General features: G+C 43.7%; 1 protein-coding gene across 1 annotated transcript; it reads left to right on the forward strand.

The window, feature by feature from the left end:
• The first annotated feature begins 6,750 nt into the window (after positions 1-6,750).
• tmem74 (transmembrane protein 74) lies at positions 6,751-9,845 on the forward strand. The gene is made up of 2 exons (XM_030072507.1): positions 6,751-6,858; positions 7,477-9,845. The coding sequence occupies exon 2, from the start codon at positions 7,544-7,546 to the stop codon at positions 8,390-8,392; it is 849 nt and encodes a 282-aa protein (XP_029928367.1). The 5' UTR covers positions 6,751-6,858; positions 7,477-7,543; the 3' UTR covers positions 8,393-9,845.
• The last annotated feature ends 14,636 nt before the right edge of the window (positions 9,846-24,481 follow it).

Below are 24,481 nucleotides of genomic sequence, written 5' to 3' on the forward strand. Positions count from 1 at the left end.
ATTTTTCTAATGAGCTTTTTCAGTGAAAATGAAAATTGTACTGCAAAATTGCCACTAAAGTGGTGGATCATTTTTGCAATATCTGTACAATTAATCTCAAAATATGATTGTTTTTTCCCATATGGTTCAACCCTAGTGTGTGTGGATGATTCATCTGTCTCCATCTGCAGAACGACGTGAGTTTAACACACTCATGATATAAATGCATGCGATCAGTGTTCCTGTCTGCCTCCGCCGTGGACCAACAAACTGACAGAGGGTTTAGGTTCCAAACTGAGTCCGGATTAGCCAGATTGTTTTTCCCCACAGAGGCTGCTACATAATGATGAAAAGTATTCAGATCTCAGTGTTTTGCGCTATGCAGCTGTTTCATGTTATTGTCGATACAACCTTCCCGCGAGGCTGCTTTTGTAATCAGAGCTCAGCAGGAGTGGGGAAGCTGTGTGGAAGGTAGCCCAGCTCTGTGCACATGGTCTGAGGGCAACATTTGGGACTGCACGCGGCTCTGTGATTGGGATTATCCACAGACTGTGGTGGAAACGCAGCATGCTGTGTTTTTTAAGGTGGTGTGAGAGATGGGAGGCGGCAGGGGGATATAGATCATCTTCTGGACCCCCGAACTGACTCTCATTAAGACCCCCCTGGACCTCCATGTGAAGTTATTTTGCCCTCGGACCTCTGATATAAAGTGATATTTTGGTTTGTGTTAATTATGAAATTGTCAAGGTGTCGCACTTGTCAAATACAGTCAAAGAGGTGAGATTAAAATCACCCAGACTTATTTTTGTGTCGTAGCAAATTCACTTGACGTCTTTCAACAAAAAATAGCAAAACACAATAAATTTTAACAATAATTTTTAACAATAAATGACCAGACAAAAAGCATAATAACAATAAAAAAAGAACAACAGTAACAATAATAATAAATAAATGACAAGAAAAGCAAAAAAAAAAAAACACTATATTTTTATGATTAAATTCAAATACCTAATGATGATGTATTTAAACTTTTTTGTGCTAAAATTCCTGCGAATTTAAATCAAAGTGAAATAAAAATGTGGACCCCCAGGGACCCCACACTGAAAACCACTGGAATAGATGACATTAACCCTGCTGCTTCCTGTTACAGTCACATTTCAGCAGCTTGATTCTCTTTGGTTAACCCCGTGGCCCTTTAACCCACTTAATATCAGTGTCCGCATAAATTCACTAGTCCAACAGGCCCGGGCTGTCTATACTCATGTGGCTTTAATTCATTGTCACCACCTGGATCGATCCTCTCCCTGCCATTAGCCCGTGAGCCAGAGGATGAGTCAAAAAAAAAAGCTGCATTTTCTGCAGGTGGGAGATCATCTACCCAGAGGGTCGTGCGGTAAAATCACACATGAATCATAGACGGTCGAGAAATTTTGCAATTACTGTGAGTGATTTGTACAATCCATCTGCTGAGATAGCAGGCTGTGCCATCAGTGCCATCAATAAGAGTGCTTATTGATCCCTTTTATGTGAATGGAAATTTTTTGCCATATTTTTTTTTTACTGATGTAGTTATATGCTATGGAGATTTTAAGAGGAAATGTGCTGTTTGGCTTAATGAACTAGATAATGCTGCATATATTGGCTTCAATAAATGTAACTTAACTATAGAGCAGTGATTCACAAGCTGAAAACTTTGCAGTTTATGGAAATCAGGACAAAATTTTCTGGCCTGTCAATACCAATCCTGACACTGCTTCCCCTCTCCTTCCCTACTGCCGGTGGATATTTACTGCCACCTCATGGTCAGACACTGCTACTGGACTACTAAACATGAGAGATCTCACTTATTCAATAATACTGAATAATAATAATCATGTGGGCTGCAGTGTATTCCATAAATACATAGAAACCATGTATTTGTGCCATGTATCAAGTTTTATGAGAAGGGATTGATGTTCAAGGAGTCAGTGCTTATAGTCAGTGCTCACATTGCTGCCACAATTCAAAGAACTCAATACCAAGTTAGAGATTGTTCAAGTTCAGGTTCAAATTTATTCATGTCCCCGTAGGGCGATTGTTGTTGCAGCAAGCAGTGAACAATATTTAAAACATACAAGACAGAGAGAACATAAAGGCATAAAAGGTTTAAGAGAATGCAGTGTATACTGGCACAACATCAACAACGTCAGAAGCAACGCCCATGCATGACGGGGAAAGTGCAATCAGTGCAAACAGCAATTTCTGTATAAATAACATAATCATACAAAATCAGTCAAACAATCCAATAATAATCAATAAATCAATAAAACAATCAATCAATCAGGTATGACTCCTCTCCCGTCCGGAGTTCAAGAGAGAAATGGCTGAAGGGACAAAGGAGTGCTTGTACCTGTTGTTGTGTGTTTGAAAAACCCATGTGCGGCTGAATGTGCTGGAATATCACCAACCGCTTTGGCCCGCTAAATCCTAATGTTTTTGGAAAAGCAAAAAGCTGGAATAAATGTCTGTTTAGGACAGCTTGTGCGCTCTTGTGTTCATTTACATTTTTTTTTTTTGACTCCCGGGTTATGGCACAATTCTCTCTTTAACACTGAATTCATTTGTATTTATGGAATGGATTCTTTTGAGCTTCCTCTGGGCTGATGTTTCATCTCTGGGGATTTGTTCTGCTATAGAATAATCAAAAGATTTGAGGTCATGAAACACACCATGATAGATGGTCAGCCATCTGAAGCTGTAAGAGGGATAGTCACTGTCTCTTTCTACCAGGGAAATTGAAGACCTGTCAGGTAAGAGGCTATGAATGTATGAATATCTTAGCACTGGTCACATTGACAAATTCTCAGCTTAGATGTCTGTATTTTAATGTCATACATTATTCATCCACTTTTTAAAAGTGCAGGCTTTTTTTTTTTTTCCTAATTGAAATTTCATGCTAAACTTCATAACAGAATCTAAAGCCCTGCAAACTTTTACCAGCAGCAGCAGTGCCAGCAGACTACTCAGTGTTTGGCGCATTTCATTTTGCCAAATACAAATGACTTGGCCTCAAGTCAAGAATTTCTCATTTCCCTAATGAATGAAACTCATCCTCTCCTGTCTCAAATGTTTGCCTTGCCCATACTAAATAGCTCCTCTGGCTTGGCTCCCCATTCAATGCACACCAGGATTCTGCAGTTGAACCCAGCAGATTGGGCTGTGTAACTGTCAAAGCAAATGTGATCTAACATTAAAACAAAATGTTTGCCGGAGTCTAATTAGGCCACTGTTATAATTGGAGACATTAGAATAGCTGTAAGAGATAATTGGCGCGCCAGATGGAGAAGGAGATGCACAAGACAGAATCAGCAAGAGCCACTGAAAGCATTAGAATACAAAAGCAGCTGTGGCATGAGCGAACAACATCACATTAATCATGATAAAAGAGGCGATAAAGAGAATAGGGGTAGATGAAATGTGGTAATCAATTATCCCAGTCAGCTCGCGTAATCACCAAAAGGATGTTTTTCTTGTGAAGTCTTATCTTTTCATGAAGCGTAAATCTTTGCCCACACACACACCCACGCCCTACACACACTAAGAAGGCCGTTATTATTCCCTATTATTATGTCTGTGTTGAAGCAGCCACACAGCTTCAATTAGGCAAGCCATTGGAACTGAACCTGAGGGGCCAAGTGGTAAATATTTTATTACATGTCTGTTACCAACCCCTCCAACTCAGCCTGGACCCTCTTACTTCACACACACACACACACACACACACACACACTGATGTACATGACCTCTCTGTCTACCTTTCCCATAATTCCCTTGTCATCCCGATGCCTGCATGCACTCTCCTCTCTTGAAAGGCTTTTTAAGAGGGTTTGCGTGCCTGCCTTTCAAACCAGTGCCATGACACTGTGTGCCACCTGCTTATTAATAATCCACAGCGCCCTGCTATGGAGCGCCTTCCTTGTCTGGGACCCCAGGAGGCTCTGTGGTTTTCTGGCGAGGTAGCAGATCGTGCTGGAGGTTTGCCTTTGTGGCACACGCTCTTTTCAAGTGTGATGTAAAGCCTCAGAGCTATTTGAATATGGAATTGTAATGATTATCAGTATGGTTTTGTTTTCATTTTTCATTTTTGTTGCCAGTTTTCTTTTTTTTTCGGTAATGTATTAGTAATGCTCAGGTAGTTTTTGTTTGTTTGTTTGTTTTTTAAGTAAGTGAATTTGCTCAGGTTTTAAAGGTTCAAACAAATGACTAAAAATGACTAAAAAATAGCAAAAATTAGGGTAAAAAGAAAAAGAAAGAAAACAAACACAGTAAGAACTTTACTAAAACATTACTACAAAATAGTAGATAATTAGCAGTAATTACCAGACAGTTAGCAAGAAATTACTAGAAAATTGTCAGAAATAGCAAGAAAATAACAATAACAATTATTTATGTAATTATGCAATTATTTTTTTACAAAAAAGATTTCCAAAAAATCTTACCAAAAACAATAACATTGCAACTGAATTACCAAAGTGTGTAAAATAAATAAATAAAATGACAAGAAAGTCACCAAAAGAGCTGGAGTTTTGGTCAGAGAGTGACATATGATTGTTCAGGTTGTTCATCTTCTGGACCTACATTGATCTACACATGGTAAAACTAAAGGGCCCCCAAATCATTTTTGCCTCGGGCCCCCCAAAAGTCTAGGAACGGCACTGTAAAGCCTAAACATTAACTGTGAAAAGCCATTTTTAATAAATTATTAACATTCTGGCGCCTGCGTGGTCTCTTACACATATACTCACTGATGCCTACTCATCCACTCATTCATGAGCTTTTAAAAAAAAAAAAAAAAAATCTTCATTCATCCAGGGAAAGTGGACAGAGCTCTGGGCTCCTTTCCAGCAGCAGCCTCATAGTCTCACAGTCATACAGCTCCACACATCCATTCTTAGCTGCCACGGTCCTCCTCTGTTGGTCAGTGACCAGCTCCTGGAGCAGTTGTGAAGTTGAGTGCCTTGCTCACAGGCAAATACACACACTCCGTCACTCTTCTACCCCCTGGTAGTTTGCTGCAGCATTTGGAAGACCCTCGACATCCGCCTCCATCTGCTTCTTATGTCCCCTGTAGGCTAAAGCAAGCAGTGGCACACTCATGTTTCGTAATCTTCACTCTGTCTGTGGGTGTATGCTTGTGGCAGGAGACACACTATGAGGATTTACAGCCTTTAACAGAGCTGCCTCACCCCCCTCCTCTTTAAAGCCTGGTGTCCTTGCCAGCAGGAAATGTGGTGCACTGTTGCAGATAGATAGTATCTGATAGTCGGCTGTTGTTACCCCTCAGATGAGCACACAGTCAGATTTGAGCTTTGTCTCGCTCTGCAAGAGACGGACTGAAGATGACTACAGCCTGGCCAAACCACACAGACAACCATCATGCTCTATCCGTCAGTATCTGCACTCCCCTGCTCTGCAAACTACTTTCTGGAGCAAAAAATGGTGGAATAAATCTTTGTCTGTCTGTCTGACCTCCCCCCTCTCTCTTTGCTCATCTGTTAAATGGAGTCTAGTTGGGAAATCAGCCAAAGCCATTCACCCGGCCACTGTGACTCCAGGCAAACTGGTGACTATATTTATAGCCGGTGCCTGCTTGTGCTAAATAAGGTGGAACAGTGAGCAAATGAATATTCAATTTTAAAGTGGGATTAACCAGCAAATGGTTGATGGTGAGCCGCACTAAGCCTGTGGTTCCCAAAATGTCATTTTCCAGGAAAAGCACAGCAATATTTTTCCCTGTTGCTGTGTCAGAGTGTATTGATCGTCTTGCATGGAGCTGCCAAGACAAAGACTCTGAATATTAGGGGATAGATGAGATGAAATTTTCCAAGATTTGAGGAGGATGGGGGTCACAGATCAGATGACCCAACAGATCTCTAGATTAAACATGGATTACAGGATGGCTTTGACATAGTGACCAGTAATCTTCTGTCACTACAGAGGAACAGATGGTGCGTCATACGCAGTTTTACAGTGCTGTTTGTACGGCTCTGATATATGTATTTTCTCCATCTGGAATGATATGATGAACACATTCATTAACAACAATATGATACCTTGGAGAGATTCGCGTTTCCACAATGTTGCAACTCTGAGGAAATTCACAGACAAAATGAATTAACCCTGATGGGAAAATCACTATAATATTGCTATAATATTCCCACAAGGACTTAATACTGTATCTGTAGTACTCAATAGCAATTTGATAGGGACCATATCACACTATGACTGTTTAATCTCCTATGGTATCATTATAATACTGCTGCAATATTCCTGAAGGGTTTTGATATGTGTCTCTGGGTTTATAGTGACCTTATGTTATTTTATGGCATGACTACATTCCTATGATACTCACACAGAGATTTAAAGTCCAATAGCCAGTAGTAAGTTACTAATGACCTTGTGGTAGCCTGTAGTTATTTATAGCTCTTTTGTGATATCATACTCAAATTTAGTCCAGTAACACTGCAGTTCTTTTTTTTTTTTTTTTTTTTTTCCTTGAGGTAAAATCATTGCCTGTGAAAGGTGAACTACTAGTCCCAGGCTTCCTCTTTAGCCGTTCAAATCCTCTTCTCATGTGCGCTGACTGACTGCTGGTGATCTCAATCGGCTCATGGATAGCGGAGCTCCTTTCAGCGCCACAGCGAGGCAGCTGAGGCTCTGTGTGGGAGGGACTTAGTGAGAGCTCCCCTCTGTACCAGCCTGCCGCCACAGCATCGAGGAGGGATAGAATATTCAAAGCATATTCAGTGATAAGGCATTTTATCAGGCTCCATTATTTGCTCTAAGATACCGAGGGCGTCCGTGAAGAAAAGGAGACGCGAGGGATGCTGAAGTAGGGCGGTGAGTATACTCTTATGTGTTTTTTTCTTTTTTTCTTTTTTTTTTTATATTAATAGGGATTATAAAATAAATACGGTTATTCATGGTTGGTCCACCCTGATACTGAGAGGCATCTCACTTCTTCTGTTGCATTCAAGTGAAGTATGCATTTGTAGTCACATACCTATAGCTTATCTGGAATTCTGATTATAACAAAGCTCATTGCCATGTGATCGAGTCGTTTTCTCGAAAGTATCAAACTGTGATTATTTGGTGCTTATTTCCATGAGTGAATTAGCTCCTGCCCAGCCTCTTACTCACATAGTCTGTGTAGGTTTGAAATCACAGTCCGGGGGTAGCTTAATCTAGGTTTACGTGGATTGTTTTCCTAATTGGATCGTGGGGCAGTTGGCTAATCACAGCCACTTTAAGCGCCTTTCACGGGGTTTCCAAGGATTTCTCTAAAACAAACCGATCGACTTTGAGTTAGTCTGGTTTGCACCAGGAGTATGGAGGTGTGTGCAGTTTGCGCATCGTTCCAAATTACGCACAAGTTTTTGCGCAGTGGGTATAGGGGGTACGGGTAATCTGAGAAAGATGCGCCATTTAACTTCGAAATGATGCATGTCCTCTTATCAGGGATGCTGTGGACTGAAAACGCCGCGGGGGGAAGACCAAGAGAGAACCAGCGGGTGGCGGCAAACGAATGGCTTCTCCAGAGCTGCTTTCCGTAGATAAGGGAGACAGGCAATCCGATCCTCCCAACGTCCTTAGCAGGGTTTCCAGCGTGCTGCACGTCCGCAAGTCAGGCGGATCAACAGGAGGAGCGCTCCTCGGGGAGGACGGCTTTAGCCCGGCCCTCAGCTGCCAGGGCCGCTGTCATTCAGCACCAAGGACGGCGCCTTCACGTAAGGGAGGGACGGAGGTAAAACTCTGTCATCTCGCCGAGGAAAAAGTCCGAGTTTGCTGCGACGAGGAGTTAGAGACCTCTTTCACCTACATCGATGAGAATGTTAACCTGCGACTGGCCAGTCCGGAGGCAAGTTGCAAAAGTATTCACAGAGCCGTGCGCAACGGCGAGCCTTGTGCAGAGACGCTGCCGGAGCTTTCCCTCATGTCCGAGGATGATCTCTCCTTAGGGGAGGGCTCTGGGTCTTCTGTAGACTACGGCTTTATCAGCGCAGTCACGTTCCTGGTGACCGGGATCTCTTTGGTTATCATATCCTACGCCGTGCCTCGGGATGTGTCGGTGGACCGGGACAGTGTGTCGGCGAGGGAGATGGAGAAGCTGGAGATGGAGAGCGCCCGGATAGGCGCTCACCTGGATCGGTGCGTAATTGCGGGCCTGTGTCTCCTCACGCTGGGCGGAGTGGTGCTCTCCACGCTGCTGATGATCTCCATGTATAAAGGGGAGATGTACAGGAGACAGCTCGTAGCGATTTCCAAGCGCTCCACCAAACTGTACGGCTCGATCAGTCTGAAAACAAGATCCAGCCCCAGTCACTCATCTGCACACTTGTCCCTGGAGGAGGACGTAGAGGAAACGTTGACTTAAAGTGCTGTGCTGCACATGACACTTGTGTGTAACTGAGATATTAGTAACATCCAGCAACTTCTAGCAAGAGTGTAACACATTGTCTAACAAACAGCTGCATTACATTCAAAGTGTAGGTCAACACAGACCTGTACATTTTTTCTTATATAGCTACAGAAATAGAACAAATTCTGTATCATTTATCTACAGGCTAACCAGAATGGATAAGAAAAGGATTGTGATACTATGCGGGAAACATTACCAGGAAAAGTGCAGTATGTGGTATCTGATTGTTCTCAAATGATTAAGCATGGCAGCAGAACATAAAAGTGAGCAGTGAAAATCTTAAGAGCCTTGTGTCACAAATACTGGATCACATTTTTTGGGCCTGGGATGCAATCTCTGAGAGCCTCCATTTATTATTAAGGCTATCCATATTTAATGTGAATGTTTCCAACAGAGAAATGCTGCACAGACACATTTCAGGGAGAGAGAGTGTTTGTCCTCACTAGGTACTGAGGAGTAGGACTGTGGATGGATAGAGAGCTCTCCCCTATCCAGTCTGATGTGGCAAAATCTGCTCAGTGGTCCACATGATAATATCCAGTGACAGTCTGTCTGTGGAGCAATGCTGAGGTAAGCCAATAAGCTCGGCTCCATGCATCTCAGCCAGAGCTCCATGTCGGTTTGATTGTAGTGAGCAGTTTGACTGCACTTGACAGCATCAACTTGTACCGTGCATCCTCCTCTGCTCTCTGCTCATCCACTCTGCTCTCCTTCTGCCCTCCGCTCACCTCCTCTCTCCTCATATCTTCAGCCCTCCCTCTCTCTCTCTCTCTCTCTCTCCCACAGGAGAGCTTCCTCCTCCTTTCTGCAGAACTTTGGTGCTCCCTTCGACACATGAACAAACTCTACATCTAAACTGTGGATTGCTTATGCAATGAGTGTGTGGGAAAGGTCCTGGGTGACCACGACTAAGTGCCTACAACACTTCAATTCTGATGAGCGTCTTTCTTTCTTCCTTCCTTCCTTTCTTTCTTTCTCTCCCTAATTTTTCTGTCTCCAACTGCGGAATGGGCTCAAGATCACCTAATCACACATGAAAGAGTTGCCCTACTTCCAAAACGGCACCACTTCAAAGAACTAACTACCTTTCCAAAGAAAGGTATTGTCCTTTTAAAAGGTTATATTTGATGTTATCATTGCGAGTTCCTGACTAAAATATAGCAGAGGAATACATTATGGAGCCAAGAGCTTATGAAAAAGAGGCTTTTCATGTGTAGAGTTACAAAAAAATGTTATTGCTCTAGGGACAAGACAAGTCCTTGATGAGCAGAATTTTTTAACAAATTCTCCAACCAAGAGGAATTCAGACTTTATCCAGTCTTGTGTGTTTCTCTTTCTGTTTATGCAGCCCTGCAAAAAAAAAGGAAAAAAGGAAAAAATTAATCCTCATTGTAACCTCAAATAAATCATGAACTCATGCATAAAGCGTATGAACACTAAAATGTCTCATTTGCACATTTATACACAGCAATGCTAACCTTCCACAGGACCGCTGAAGTGCTGCCGCTCTTGGTGGAGTGTCACTCTGTTACCTTGGTTTCTCTCCTCGTCTTTTCACTTCACAGGCCATGTGATCTTAATTCAAGGCTTACATTCAAAACGACATGAGTCAGCCTCCATTAATGAGATGTGCTGCGAGGCTGATTACGCCATGGTAAATAGCTTGGGGGTCGATCATTGTTGTGCTTTCATTTGACAGCGTTGCCTGTGTATACTGTCAAAAGATATTTTCAAGGGCCCGCCCAGGCTCAGTCAAATGAACCCGAGTGAACAGGTCTGGATCCATGTGAAATGCATTTTTCTACTCTGAAACTGAAGGGAGGAAAGGTATATGAAATATTAGTGATGAAAAAAAAATGATTACTGGAGTTGATTGCAGCATTTAAGATAATCACTTTTAATTGCCGAGCACATTCATACGGTGACTGCAGCAATGAACTTATGCTAATTTGTGTTACCCAGGCTTTCCATTTGCTTTCTGTAGCACAAGTGCGTGCATCCCTGAAAAAAAAATCACAACCACACAGTTTTGGAATGGCAGTAAAACGCCAAATGAAGAGATTTTCCAGGAAAAAAAGGTAATAAAAGTTAATTAACAATCCCAGTGAGGCAATGTTGTCCCGTTTCCTTTGGTAGAAAGAAAACAGGACAACAAGAAACGGTAGATGTGCTTCCAGTATGACAGATGTTACTGTGATGTTTCATTTAGCAGGATTTCCTGGCTGCCTTGGCCTAGGGAGCGGCATGTGACGCCCAAGTACCAAGCCTCTCTCGCTCCCTCTCACTAATATTTGGACTTAAAATCAATCTTGCTCAACACTTAAAGGGCAGCCAACAGCAACATGACTTGTGCCAGCCCTTATGTGCGATAGCACTGAGTAATTAATTCTAACTCCAGCAACAGTGAAGGCATTACTCATACTTCTGCGCTCTTCCTCCACTGTCAGAGCCATATTCCAAAGTGGCATCATCTGTGAGAATGTCACTCTTGTAACACTCAGAGGATTGCACATGCCCAAGGGAACCCATTAACATTGCAGACTTCAAACAGACTCATCTGCAGCATGTAATGCACTGTACTGTAGGTTTTCAGTCATTCACTATGGCTTCCTCCCTCTCTGCTCTCATCTACTTTATCCCCCCTCTCTCCTTTCTGTCCTCCTCCACGGTTGGCACAGCGCCTCAGAGCCAACACCAAGCTTCATACAGCCAACTAAATGTGTTTGGGGGATTTAATCAGGGATTTGCTTGAAGCGACAGCATTTTACACGCCAAGCTCAAGTGTATTTCCAGAGGTTTCACACATAAGCTCTTTATCCCTGAGCAGCGCACAGCCAAATCACCCTTATTGATATTTGGTTCCCTGTGAGCCCATCCCTTCAGGTAAGACCAGAGACCAGCTGAGCCGCTCCCATCAGCTAATTTCCCCAAGGTATTGTTGCACTCTTCCATATTGTCAATGATGATACTGTGGGTGTCTCTATATATCAGTTTCCCCCCTTTACCATTGAATGGGTGTGGTGGCTCACCCTGCGGTAAGGAGCTGCAAAAAAAAAAAAAAAATCTGTATGGCTTTAAGTGACTTTTTAGTTTCCCATGATAGTCTAAATACTGTGTCTGAGGTTTCTCCACCTTGGGGAAATGCTGGTGCGTATGTGTATGTGTGTGTGTGTGAGACAGACAGGGCATGCTAGTGATATATGGAGGAGGAGTGTATGGGTCTGCAGCGTACATGCATTTATTTAAGTGTGTGTGCATGCTTTTAACTGAGAGTAGAAGCCTTTCTTGTCATACATATTAGATATAGATATGAAAAGTGAGTTTATCCTCTATATCCCAGTAGAGGCAAATAAATAAATAAATAATCTACCTATATCGATTGCTTAGGCGACCACTAAAGCCAGCCTCCTCAGGGACATGACTACATTCTTGGTCTCTTCGTCCACTGCCTCACTAAGACAAGATATTTTTAGCCGATGCAGCTCATTGTTTTGTAAATGTAGCCTCCGAAGCCGGCTGTTCAGGATGCACTTAGTCTGGCTGTGTTTTACATTCAGCCCGGGAAGGCATTGATCTCCATTGTTCAGACGTCCTCGGCCCTTTGTTTCATTTTTACATGAAATCAGCTTAAGGTTCGTGCAAAATCCAAGTTCACGTCGTATCCTTTTTTCACTTAGATAACACCCATAGCCTGCCGTGCTGCTCTGTTCTTCCTTATTTGTCTGGTGTTATCCCATTTTTTGAGTCCCGGACGGTTCAGCAATTTATTATGACGTGTGGTAAGACTAAACAAAACCCTACTCTTACAAGAAAGGACCGCAAATACTGCTCCGTGTCAAATCGATTTATGTCTCTGGTCAGCCGTGTTCTGCACCGCTGACGCCGAGGCAGTCCCGAGAAGCGCTTTGTCACTCGTTGACCGGCCAAAACTCACTGATGTTTCTTAGCTGCCTCATCCCTCAGTCGGCAGCCGGGCCTTCCATATCCAGACACAAGAACGTCTGCGGAGCCATTACCTCTGTTGTTCTTGGTGCTTAAAATCATTTTCTCAGGCGGCTAAACTATCAGTCTGCCGACTGCTATATGGTAGCACAGAAAGGAAATGAGGTGATCCGTTGGGTCAATCTTACAGTAAAACCACTCAACCACTGCAGGGAGGCAGGACAGGCTAAATCGCTCTCTCTCCCTCTCTCCCCTCGCTCTGTCTGTGTCTAAGAAGTGGAGCAGAATAGCAAAGCAGGCATTTTGATTATCCAGTGCAGTGAATTTTAAATGGGCTGTTTGCTGTGGCAAAGGCCGTGGCCTTGCCAGTGATGTGGCCACACAGTGGCTGCTTTAACAACAGTCCTCCAGGAACATGCATCGCTTTCATCTGCTCCGTGAGCTGAATGCCTCCCCAGCTTAACATCCATTGGTAATGTGAGTGTATTGGACAAAACGCAAGACTGGTTTATCTCTTAATCACTGCTATCATAAATCAGACAGTGTTTCTTGGTTTGATTTAATTTGTATCAAATTGCTAATGCAGTTATTTGTCATGCATGGCCGCTCGTCTGTGCTTGTTTCCCCCATTATGCCTATGCATTTACCTCTAATCACAGTAATAATGATTGCTTGCTAGTTTGCCGCAGTAAATAAGTGGACTAGAATGTGGCCTTTGGAAAGCCCTCCGCTAGCAAGGGAGACATTACGACTCATCTCCTCCCCCAAAATTAGAGCAAGAGAACAACACAGGCATCCTGAGTGACCCGGCACATTCATACCTAGACACAAAGCACACTTATGCCTTTTCCACCAACAAAGAAGCAGGTCTTTGCACTAACTTTTGAACCAATTTTGAACCATTATTTGCATTTCCACTGAATACAGATCTGTTTCTGAATGGAAAAGGTGGTTCTCAGCTAGAACCAGAAAACTCCAGTTCTCAGGTGTGAATGGAGAGGGTGCCTATGGTTCTACAAGGTGAGACAACTACCAAGGAAACTTTGTGTTCTGGTTACAAATAGTGTTTAAAATGTTTTTGCTAACAATAACATTCCCTCAACCATTCACATAAGCAAATAAAAACATCTTACATACAATTTGTTTTTCACATACTCAGGCAGGGTCACCGCAACACGGCTTACCTGACTAAATGCCAGTTTTAGCCAGATAGGCCAAATAGGCTTATTTTGCAACTTGGTCCCACGTTTCTTGAACCAAATCACTTTGAGTACCAGATTTTTTTTTTTTTTTTTGGTGGAAAAGGCATAATTGTGTCCTTGATAGATTGGAGTTTTAGTTTTAGTCAAACATTTTTGGAAGGCAGAGTTGCCCTGGAGGCAGAAATAAACCTAAATGAGCTGAGCCAAAGCACCACAGAATTTTGGCAAAGTGGACCACAATGCACCTTGACGTGTCCAGACTGTTGAAAATCTACATCAAGAAGAAAACAGTGAAAAAGAGACGGCTTGAGAGAGGAGGTGAGCTTAGCCACACAAACCTACAGCCAGAGATGTTTAGGGTTATAAAGAGATGGCACACTAGCTGTAACAGCTAGCTAACCCTCTGACCCTGCAACATTAGGAATGCTAAGAATGAAGAAAAAAGGAGTAACTACCATTTATGTTTTATTTATATTTTGACCAGAATTCATTATATTTGCCACCGCAGTTGGCCAACAGACTTATTTCACTGCAGCCACCACCTGTGTTTACCCTGTGATTAAATGGCTGCTGTGTCTATCAGCTAACTTGCTCTCCATGAAAAAAAAAGAAAAAAATCTGAACAACAGATTATTTCTGCCTCCAGATCAGCTCTGGCTCCAAGAAATGATTGTTTGACTCCCGTCAGTTTGTGTGTATTAATGCGTTTGTGGTTTCCCAGCACCTCCAGTGCGCGTTTTCGCCCACAGCTTCAACGTGGCCCGCTGACAGAGGAGGAATCAGCCTCAAGACAATCAGCTCTGTTTAGACTAGGAGCCGGGTAGCTGATAGAAAATAGGCTCCATGCTGGACGGAGTCGACGGTGTTGTTGGGTCTGAGGGTGGGACTGAAAGCAGGCACTGCAGAGCTGATTGTCTGCACTGCGTTTCATTTGCCTCCAGTGTTGTGTTACCAGTCAACATCGGAGTGCTGAGAGATGATACCGGCTGCTGAGGAGAGCCAGCAGGATGTGGAGAGGGAGGATGCTGACAGGGGGAACGCATGGGCACACATTCACACACTCTTGCACACATGCATATAAGTGTATGTATACACACACACACACACACACACACACACACACACACACACGTACAACTGCATGTGTGCACTACCTCTCAGCACAATTCAGACTCATGCTTTCATTCAAGATAAAGTACAATGAAACTTTTGTGATCATCGTTTGGGAAAGCGGGTCATCTCAGCAGCAAAAAGTAACTGTGTAGCAGGGAAGAGAAAAGAATAGAAATACAGAAATAGGATATAAACAATAAAGCAATAAGCTCAACAAAAGTGCAGTGGAATGAACATAATTTTTAATATCATTCGTTCTTGCTAGCCCATTTGAGTTGCCTATATTCACGACACGTGAGAGTTGAACCAGATGGAAATGATTCCACTGATGCCATTGACAAGGAAACAATTGCTAAATGATCCCAACATGATAATTCATTTACCAAGCGTAATTTTCATTGTGCTCATTGCAGATTATCTTGACGGAAGGCAGAGGCAGGCCACACTGGGATGATAATTAATCTTCATTAACAGTTGCTTTTATTCATTTGATCCAAACATCTGCACACAGGCGTGTCTGAGAAAATGATCATCAATCAAGCCTCTAATCATTTATTTAATTGAATCATTTATTTAATATTCAGAGCATTTTGATCTTAATGCCCCATATAGTTAGTTTTACTCTCATACACACAATATGCTTTCATCCTAATGACTGAAGACAGCCTGAAGATGGCAGCATTAGACCTCACAAATCCAGCGTGCCGCCGAGCCTCTCAGCATCACACTCGGTGCCCCAGTAAGGATCCTTCTGCTCTGTGAATAGGTTGGGTGAAATCCCTGGATTACGGTGTTGAGCTTTGTGAGTCACTAATAAAAATTCACATGGTGAATACCCCGCTGAAAGGTTCACTTGCAAGGTTTTGATCCAGAAACCGACCCACTCTAACGCCACTTTCTTCTGTCAATGTATTCACTCCCGTACAATCTGTTTGCTTGTTCCCGAGCACTCTTTATAAATGCAGAAACACAACTTCCTCTGGAGGTTTTCTCCGAGAACCTTTTTCTATCCCCTGTGTGGTATTGTGCAACATCTGGCTCCGGGCGGTGTATTGATCTTGACTGAGGTCGAAGTGAGGGGGCGGGAGGGTTCGCTGCTCGGGTGAGGGGGGGTACTGGTGGGAGTTAATAGCACAGGTCCTTTTTAAGGACCTCTTGTTTGTCCCAGAGAGCATTTACCATCAAGTGAAGCTTGACCGTTTGAGGAGAGCAAGGGTTGCTCCCACAGGAGATCAACCGGCCAAGAACTGAATAATTCATCCAGGCCAATGTCTTCTCAGAGCACCAGGAGCCTGCCATGATGAGGAGCTATAAAACACTCCATAGATCTTCTACCTCTCTCTTTCACTTTCCCTCACAGACAGGCACGCTCTGTCAAGTCTTCCTGCCCCCGATTCTCTTGCATTCTGTCAGTTTTATGTATCTCTCTCCCCTCTCCCTCTTCTCTCCATCTCGCAGTTTTCTTTACCTTTCTGCCTCGGCACAAAACGTGTTTTGCAACCGATATACAGATGATGATGCCTGGGATCTGATGTCTTAACGCAATAATACCTCCACCCTGCCCCCCCGCCACAGCCCCCACTCCCTTCGCCGGTCTGCCGTGAAGGGGGCTCTTTGCGGGAAACTCTAGCATACAATCGTATCTGCTCACATCTCAAGTTTCCCTGTGGCACAGCACACCGATGTGAGGCAATACATTCTCATCATTCTAACCTTCAAATTCGCTTTCTCCTCCTCCTCCTCTTTCTGGAACTCCTATCCCCTCTCTGTATCCTCTCCCTTCCTCTCATGTTTCCCTTTTCTCCGTGTGTCCTCCTCATCCTCTACTTTGCAATGATGCAGGGGCAGGAGAGAGAGCAAGGCCGACAAAGAGACGGCGAGGAAATGAAATCATGGGCGCGCTGGTCTTTTCTTGACATTAAAGATATCGAGGTAGCGGGTAAATATGTCCCGTGACCTTTGCGAGAATGTTTTTGTACTGTCATAGTGGATAAACTACCAGGTTAAGATGGGATTTTGCTTTGATAAAGCACTCCTGCTGTGCTAATTGATCCTGCATCCATCTCCCAGCACCCCCCTAACAATGCAATCCATGGGGGTTTGATTGCGAGCAGCTATGACTCTTCTTTCATAGAAACATGTCACAGAGAAAATTTCATATGCTGAGCGCCTCTGATTTCCAGAGCATAAGCACCATACTGTTGCTGTGATCCATAGTAGATAGTGTATATGTAAAGAGGTTGGTGATGAGAAACGACCAAACATAAAAACTTATTTTTTTTCACTTTATGAACAGGAACATTTACAAACACTTAAAGAACGGCTCGTAGAACACATACACTGATCACCTTGATTCAGTGTGAACTGCGACCACAAATACATCAGAGTATGCCTGCTGTCAGTTCCCAAAAAGACTCTTTGTTTTTATCATTGTTCTGCTTAAGACAAACTGTAGATGATGTAATCAAGTCCTTGGAGTCAACAATGCACTGAGGCCAGCGTGGATTAAAAAATCTAAATTCAGGGACTCGGTGCACTGCCGCTACATTACGTCACCCGTTCTGCGCTGTTATTCATTTCTTGCAGCGTAATTGAACGGGCCACCAATGATGTCATCTAAACAACTTCCATTCAGAAGTTCTTTTGTTGCTCCTGTATGCGACTAGGTACTGCGGTCCCATCACCATAACTCTAATAAATGGAGCAGCTATGGCGAGCCGAGAGCGTGCTTGGCCTCCGCTGAAGAGATTGGCAGGTGTTTGATATCCACTGAAGGCTGCATGCCCCCCCCCCCCCCCCCCTTAAAAGCACGTCTTACTCTCTAAACTATACAGTACAAGACTTGGGGCCCATCAAGAACAACGGATGAGTCATCCTGGGCGGACTTTGACGAAGGTGACTACCTCTAACCCTTTCCGCTCATGAGATTAATGACCTATCAGCCTGTTTATTGACACAAATAAAATGACTTCTCCTCAGTCATGCCAGGGGTCTCTCCCTCTCTGTCTTCATTTCTCTGTACTTCTTAATGTCTCTTTCTATCACGCAATCCCCTCCTCTGTCTTGCTCGGTGGCCAAGGTTAGAGAGGCATGATGAGGAAGGGTGGGTATAGTCGGAAAAGAGAAGGGGTTGGGGGGGCGGGGTGGCGGTCTAAACAAATCTGTGTCCTGCCAGGACGTCCTCCTGCCAAGGTTTGTCTAGGCTTGGAGGGATGGAAGAGGGGCGGGGCGGGCGGGAGGAGGGCGGGACGGGTGGGGTGAGGAGGGGGGGGGATGACGTGATCCCCTTTATCCCGGCCAATAAAACAGAGTGGCCGGTGAGATCCGGATCCGTACGTGCCGTCAAATTCAATAAGGTAGTGCTTTAATGTTTTCTTTTAATCAACCAAATTGCATTACACACTGCCTCCTCCATGAGGCTCCACAGCGTAGAGGAAGGGGGGCACCGTGCTGTGGGGATGGGGAAGATTGGTGGTGGTGGTGGTGGTGGTGGGGCGTGTGGGAGCTGGAAGCATTGAGGGGGGCATTCCCAATATCTAAAGGAATTTGGAAGGAACCTTATGTCACATTATGTCACGTATTTTGCAGAATATCAGCAGTCCCGCTCATACCCACGTTTGTGATGGGCCTCCCTCAGTGAGAGGCGACAGGGGCCAGTGTGAATTCAGGGTCAGGCTGGGGACAGACAAGGTGTACAGACGCACTACGTCATTCTGCTAATGAATGCCAGCTCATCTTTGAGAACAGCGGCGCTTTAAAGGGAGAGCGCTCCCCCCTCCAAGACGATTGGTGCCTCTTATCATGAGAAATGCACAAGGCAGTGCCTTTTTTTTTTTTCTTGTCCTCCCCCTCCTGTTCTTCCTCCTTTTCTTCCTTTTCAACCTCCTTCTCCATCCAGCTCCTCATCATTCCCTTCTCCTGACCCCTGCCTTTTGAGGCAAGACCTCCCTCCTCCTTCTACTCTTCAACTCCCCCCCCCCCCCACCCCTTCTTGGTATGACTCACCCTTGAGTGAAGGTACATCAGAAATGCTCTTCCAAACACTTCATCATCAAAACCTCCTTTTATTCTCCAAGACGAGAGGGAAGGACGCCGTTCCCAGTCGGAGAGGGATTGTATATCTGCGTCATATACTGTAGTAATCACCAGACATCGGATCAGCTTGCTGACCCAGTCCACTGGACTTACGGGGATCTTAATTCTGATTGGGGTTTTACAGTTGGACGTTTCATTCCACCTTGGATCTGGCATTGCTGTTGTGGCCGAGGGATTACAGCCTCCTGCCGCCGCTGTCGGCCGTTCATCCGTGGACAGATGAGACTTCACAGAGAACATTAATCCACTGAAGAAGGGTGGCTTTGCTGCTCAGCTGCCTCAGCCACAACTTTAAAGCCATCTGACATTTCGCATAATGATCGGTCGGAGTGGCCGAGCGTTTACACACGGGAAAGGTTTCCCGGACACAATTAGACCACAGTCCCTGTATGGGCTAAAAATGAATCACAACACACAATACCACACTGTAGGCCCTCTATTCCATCTAATGGCACACTGAGTGGAGTAACTGGAAGGAAACCCTCACTCTCGTCTGTGTCAGTACCACGGGATGTCCGCAAAGCTTGACGAGATGACCACAGTTAAAATCTTCAGTGGAGACGTTGTATTGTCAAGGATATAGGTTGCAATTTGGTATTGTCTGACCATCCTGTTATGATTCATTTACGAAATGCTGTGAGGCAGAGGGTTACCTTGCTTTTTCAGTACTAGAACAGTGACAGTGATCGCAAGAATCGACTGTTACAGGGTATATGCGGGAATCCTGAAGTTCATTTTAATACCTTTTTCAAGACCTTCTCAATATTTTTTTAATACCTCACCGCCACTTCAAGCTGTAACCATTTACATCAGTGATATTTTTAACTGAACAGTTTTAGTTTGTGATAAAGACTATAGACCACTATGATACATCAGAGCGTACTTTGTGCTTCTGAGTTTCCACCCGCTCGCTCGCTCTGGCGCTCTCAGAGACAATTCACGAACGCACCCACAATAGCCTAGTTTTTTATGTACCAGTTCATCTTTGTTTTTTAATAAAAATGAATGGATTCACACACTTTTATGATAATTTTGGGACTCAAACTCTTGGACAGCTAATTCAGAAAAAATACTTTCAAAATTTAAGACTTTATAAAGTCATGGTAAGACTTTTTAATACTTTTTAAGGGTCTTAATTTTCCCAAAACTGATTTATCACCTTTTAATACTTTTCAAGACCCCGCGGATACCCTGTGTTATCTCCTTAATTTGACCTGAAAATCATTCCCTGCAAGGCGACATGCAAGATGAGCTGTCATCGTGATTGCATGTGATAGCAGGGATCCGTAAGATCTGCATGTCGGGATGCCATCATACAACACAAAGAACAAGAAGAACAGGAACTGAAACAACAACAGCAACAACAACAACAGCACGCTGCATGGTTCTATTGAACTCGCCCCCGAGGTCCCTGATGGGTGGATGACTTCAGCTGCAAAGTCACTTTGACTCAGTGAATCAGGAATCAGGTAACGGGATCAGGCTTCATTAGGTGACTTCAGCCGAGCTGGCAGACAGCCAGGTGAGCTGGACGCACAAATGGACATTGATTTTTCAATAAGGGCCCTGAAGCTGTCAGCCAACCAGGCTATGGTGATATCTTCCCTCACGGGGATGGCCTTCTCCTGCCTGATGGCCTGACTGGCACCCGACCACAGCCCACCACAGCGGCATCACTTCATCTCTAGCTTCCACACATTCCTCTGGCTCGCTGCACGCCCCTGCACAGGTGTTAATCAGTATTTTAAGTGCAGCTACCGGTATAAACTTAATTGGTCGGCACACAAGAGAAACGTCGTGCAAATCAGTACGTTACTAAAAATGTTGCACTTGTCATTATTAGGTTTTGTGAGGCGTTTTGACTCAAGTCCATGTTTTGATTGGGTTATATTACACTGAAAGAACAGTCAATTTACAAAATGGTCCCTGGGTTTCACTGGGTGTGTGGGGTTACAATCGTGCTCTCCTGTCAGGTCATCCATATTTATCTAGGCTCTCTGTGGGTCTTAGCCTGGCCTTCTCTGACCCAGGCCTGGAGGGGCCCTACCCCCCATAATGGTTTCCATCTATCAGGCCTCTCTCTCAGCAAGTGGTACCTCCAGGTCTGTAACCATCACTCAGTTGCCCTCAGCCAAACCCCTTAGAGCCAGCAGGGCATCCTGGACTGAAGAAGGTAGAAGACAATTAACCTGGACTCAGCCTAACATACAGACGTTCAAAATGCGCAGTCTGGAAATCATATATATAAGAGGATGGAGGAGGAGGACAGCAGGAATGAGAGGGAGAACAGGAAGGAAATGAGAAAGCCAAAGTAAAAAAAAATAAAGATAATAACTCATAATGAAATGCTCATAACTCTGAAACTGATCCTCTTTAAGAGCAACCCTAAATTTTCTAATAAATGTGGTATTAAATTGTGCTTAAAGACAAACTGAACAGCAAGAACGCTGTAATTTTTAATGTTAATATCTGTAGCAGGTGCATGAAGTGCTGACATTTCAAAACGATACGCAGTGACCTGAGATGCAGCCTTCACCCAGGGAGGCTTGAACTGGAGTCATCAAAGTTATACAAAAACACATTAAATAAAGGATTCTTTTCAGTCATTTGGGCAATTAAAGAGTGACTTCGGGCAATTAAAGAGTGACTTCAGGGAACATAAAATCATTAAACAGACCAAGTGGTTGATCCGGGTTCAAGTCCCATCTTGGCGTTCTCATGGAATGCCTATAATGACAATGAATCATTTGAGATTTGCAACAAAGGGGTTACAGTTTTGATTTTTATTTGCAACTAACAATTTTCATTGTGTGGTTACAGAATAATTATGCCATTGTTTCATTTTTCCAGAAGCCCCCTGTGCCTTTTTCGTTAATTATTGGTCTGTGTACATCTGCTGTCCATCTAAGGTCATGACAATGGTCTGTTTTATGCATTACACCATGTAATATTATTGGCAGCCAGCACAAGGGGTGCAGAACATGACCCTTAGTTGTGCTTCGTGGGACTCATTTTCTTCAGATTATCTGTGTTTTATCAAGGAATAGGGTGTTATAATTGAATGTCCTGCAGTTTAAATATTGAAATCTTATATGACCAGAAAATTATAAATCTTTCTGTTTGACAGGCAAATCCAGGTGAGCGGCACTTCATTTAGGAAATGAGCAGTCCTGTATCAACAACCTTGCGCTAATAAAACCTCCAGTTTGAATTGGATATCGGCCTGTAAAAGAATCACCTGCAGGCTTTTGGAACTACTTTACCCTCCTACATCAATCAAGTCACCGTTTAGTGCTCACACAGGCCAGATTTTAATTTTTCTGTGAGCTTTATTGGAATTTGATTTGCCAAGATAAAGCTGAAGCCATTAATCCCCCTGCTCGTCCTTTCCAATAAACTCTATGAAACGGGCATAAATGTCTCTTTGCTATGTGCTTTTCAACAGTGAATGAGAGTATAGGTATTTCATGACACAAGTTTGTGTTTTAGTCAAATATTTTCTGCCAGTATCAAACAGTGAATAAAACTGCAGCAGACGTTTGAAACACGGACAAAACCGCGATGGTAATCACTTTCGCAGTTTGCAATGTAACCCCGAAGCCTTAGTGTTGAAGCAGATTTTTACACCTAGGACTGCACAGAAACGACCCCGTCCTTTCCTTGTGCAAAATTCATCCAGGATCACTTTCAGCTGAAAAGCCAATTGATGACATGAATTAAAACAGTATCTCAGAAGGATGAACCTTGAAAACTGACCTCCCTTGTTTGCAAAGACCCAAGAAAAAAACATATTTCCGAGTTCGATTATCAGGCTGTGGTGTGTTGACTTCATGTCTATGAGAACTGGCTCTGCTCACTCGTCTTTCCTCAATTGTTTCCCTTTGCATCTTGGACCAGTAGACCCCTTCCACATCTGTCAACATCAATTACCCATGGCTTACCCCTGCGTCTACATAACCACCACCACTGCGCCCATCTCTGATACACACAAACACATACACACACGCACACACACACACACGTATATAATTAGTTATGATTCTCCAGTGTTGTCTCAACATGGCCAGGGCCCAGCCAAGAGTGTCTGCCACACAAGTCGCCACTGGAAGTGCAGCAAATTCGAGTCCGCTGGATCACACTGCCACTTCGCCTCGCCTCTGTCTTATTACCCGCACATTTCTCAAACAAATTTTCCCAAACTGTCTAGATTCCTGCAGCAATTAAAGCATTGCTCTCATTCCCTCTTCCTTTCTTCTGTGTCTTTTTGGCAAGAGAGACCACCATGTTGGTCAGGTCGTCTCAGTCTTCCCGGGCCAAAGCTGACACAAGCAATTGGTGGAGGCAACCATGATCTGACAAATAAAAGGAACAGAGGATTACTGCGCGGAGAACGTCTGGGGTTCGAGGAGCAGTGAGAATCGCACAGGGCGTGCCATTGTTTCTCAACCGCCGATCGTTTTTGGCAGCCGTCGGGCCTTTTCTTTCCTAAACCCAAAGAGCCGTCCTGCTCTGGCAAAAGCCTCATGAAAGAGACATGGAGAGGTTGCAGTGAAAATAAGAAGCATTTGTGTGGCTTTAGGGCTGTTGGCGTTTTGCGTTGAACTGGAATATAAACCTCTTTCTGGGGTGAAAGGGTGACGGTGAGAGCTCTGACGTGTGCAAAGGATGCTCTGTGTGAAAATGATGAGTCACTCCAGCTTAAATGCCCTTCAAGACGAAGTTTTGTAACGTTATATGAAGATGATGGCTTGATTGGTTGCAGTTACAGCCTGTTTTATTTCTAACAGTGCAGTAATGCTGGTATTCTTGGTAGTCCCGAGTAGCACTTGTTTCCATTGATCTAATGCTCTGTTCCTATTTGAGAGACCGGCCAGACAGGACTGGGAGAATGATACCCAATGACAGCACATTTTCCATTCCTCTTGTATTATGTTGCGTTGTGTTTAATGCGCGTGTTAAACTGATAATTAAGAAGATAGTTCCCAGAGATCACCTGCCAATCAAACAGCATCTCCAGCGCTGTAGCATCTTTTTCCGTGAATTTTCTGTTGATAGAATTACACTTTTTTTTTGGATTTTTTTTTTTTTTGAAGGGGGCATTTCTGCTTTATTTGATAGTGACAGTGGAGACAGACATGAAAGGCAGGGGAGGGAGAGGGGATGGCATGCAGGCTGGAAACTGAACCCAAGCCACTACAGTAAGGACACAGCCTTGATACAAGGAACGCGCTCTTGCAGTGAAGCTACTGGAGTGCGTGGAGTTTGACTTCTTGCAGCGTTCTTTCATTTGTCTCTTCAGCCATGGCAACTGTCCCTAACTATACAGATCTTCTGTTTATCCCAAACACACCACTCTTGTTACCTCCATCCAGGAAGTGGCAGAGGTTATGAAATGAATAATAAATATGATAATAATATTCTAATAGTAATATAATAAATAATAATAATCTTTATTTATGTAGCACCTTTAAAAACAGAGTTTTGACAGACACAGCAAAGCAGAATAATCAGAAGGCAAAATAACAGCAGAAAGTCAAACAAGACCAAGATGGTTCAAATAGGGAAAAAAGACGGAAAACAGCAGGAAGAAAACAGAGGGGTGATGAAAGACAAGGGCAGCAAAAGAGATAAAAGGCAGTACATATAATATATATATATATATATACACACATACATACACACAACTACAAAT

This window comes from Myripristis murdjan, chromosome 16 (genome assembly GCF_902150065.1).
Source record: "Myripristis murdjan chromosome 16, fMyrMur1.1, whole genome shotgun sequence".
NCBI lineage: Eukaryota > Metazoa > Chordata > Actinopteri > Holocentriformes > Holocentridae > Myripristis > Myripristis murdjan.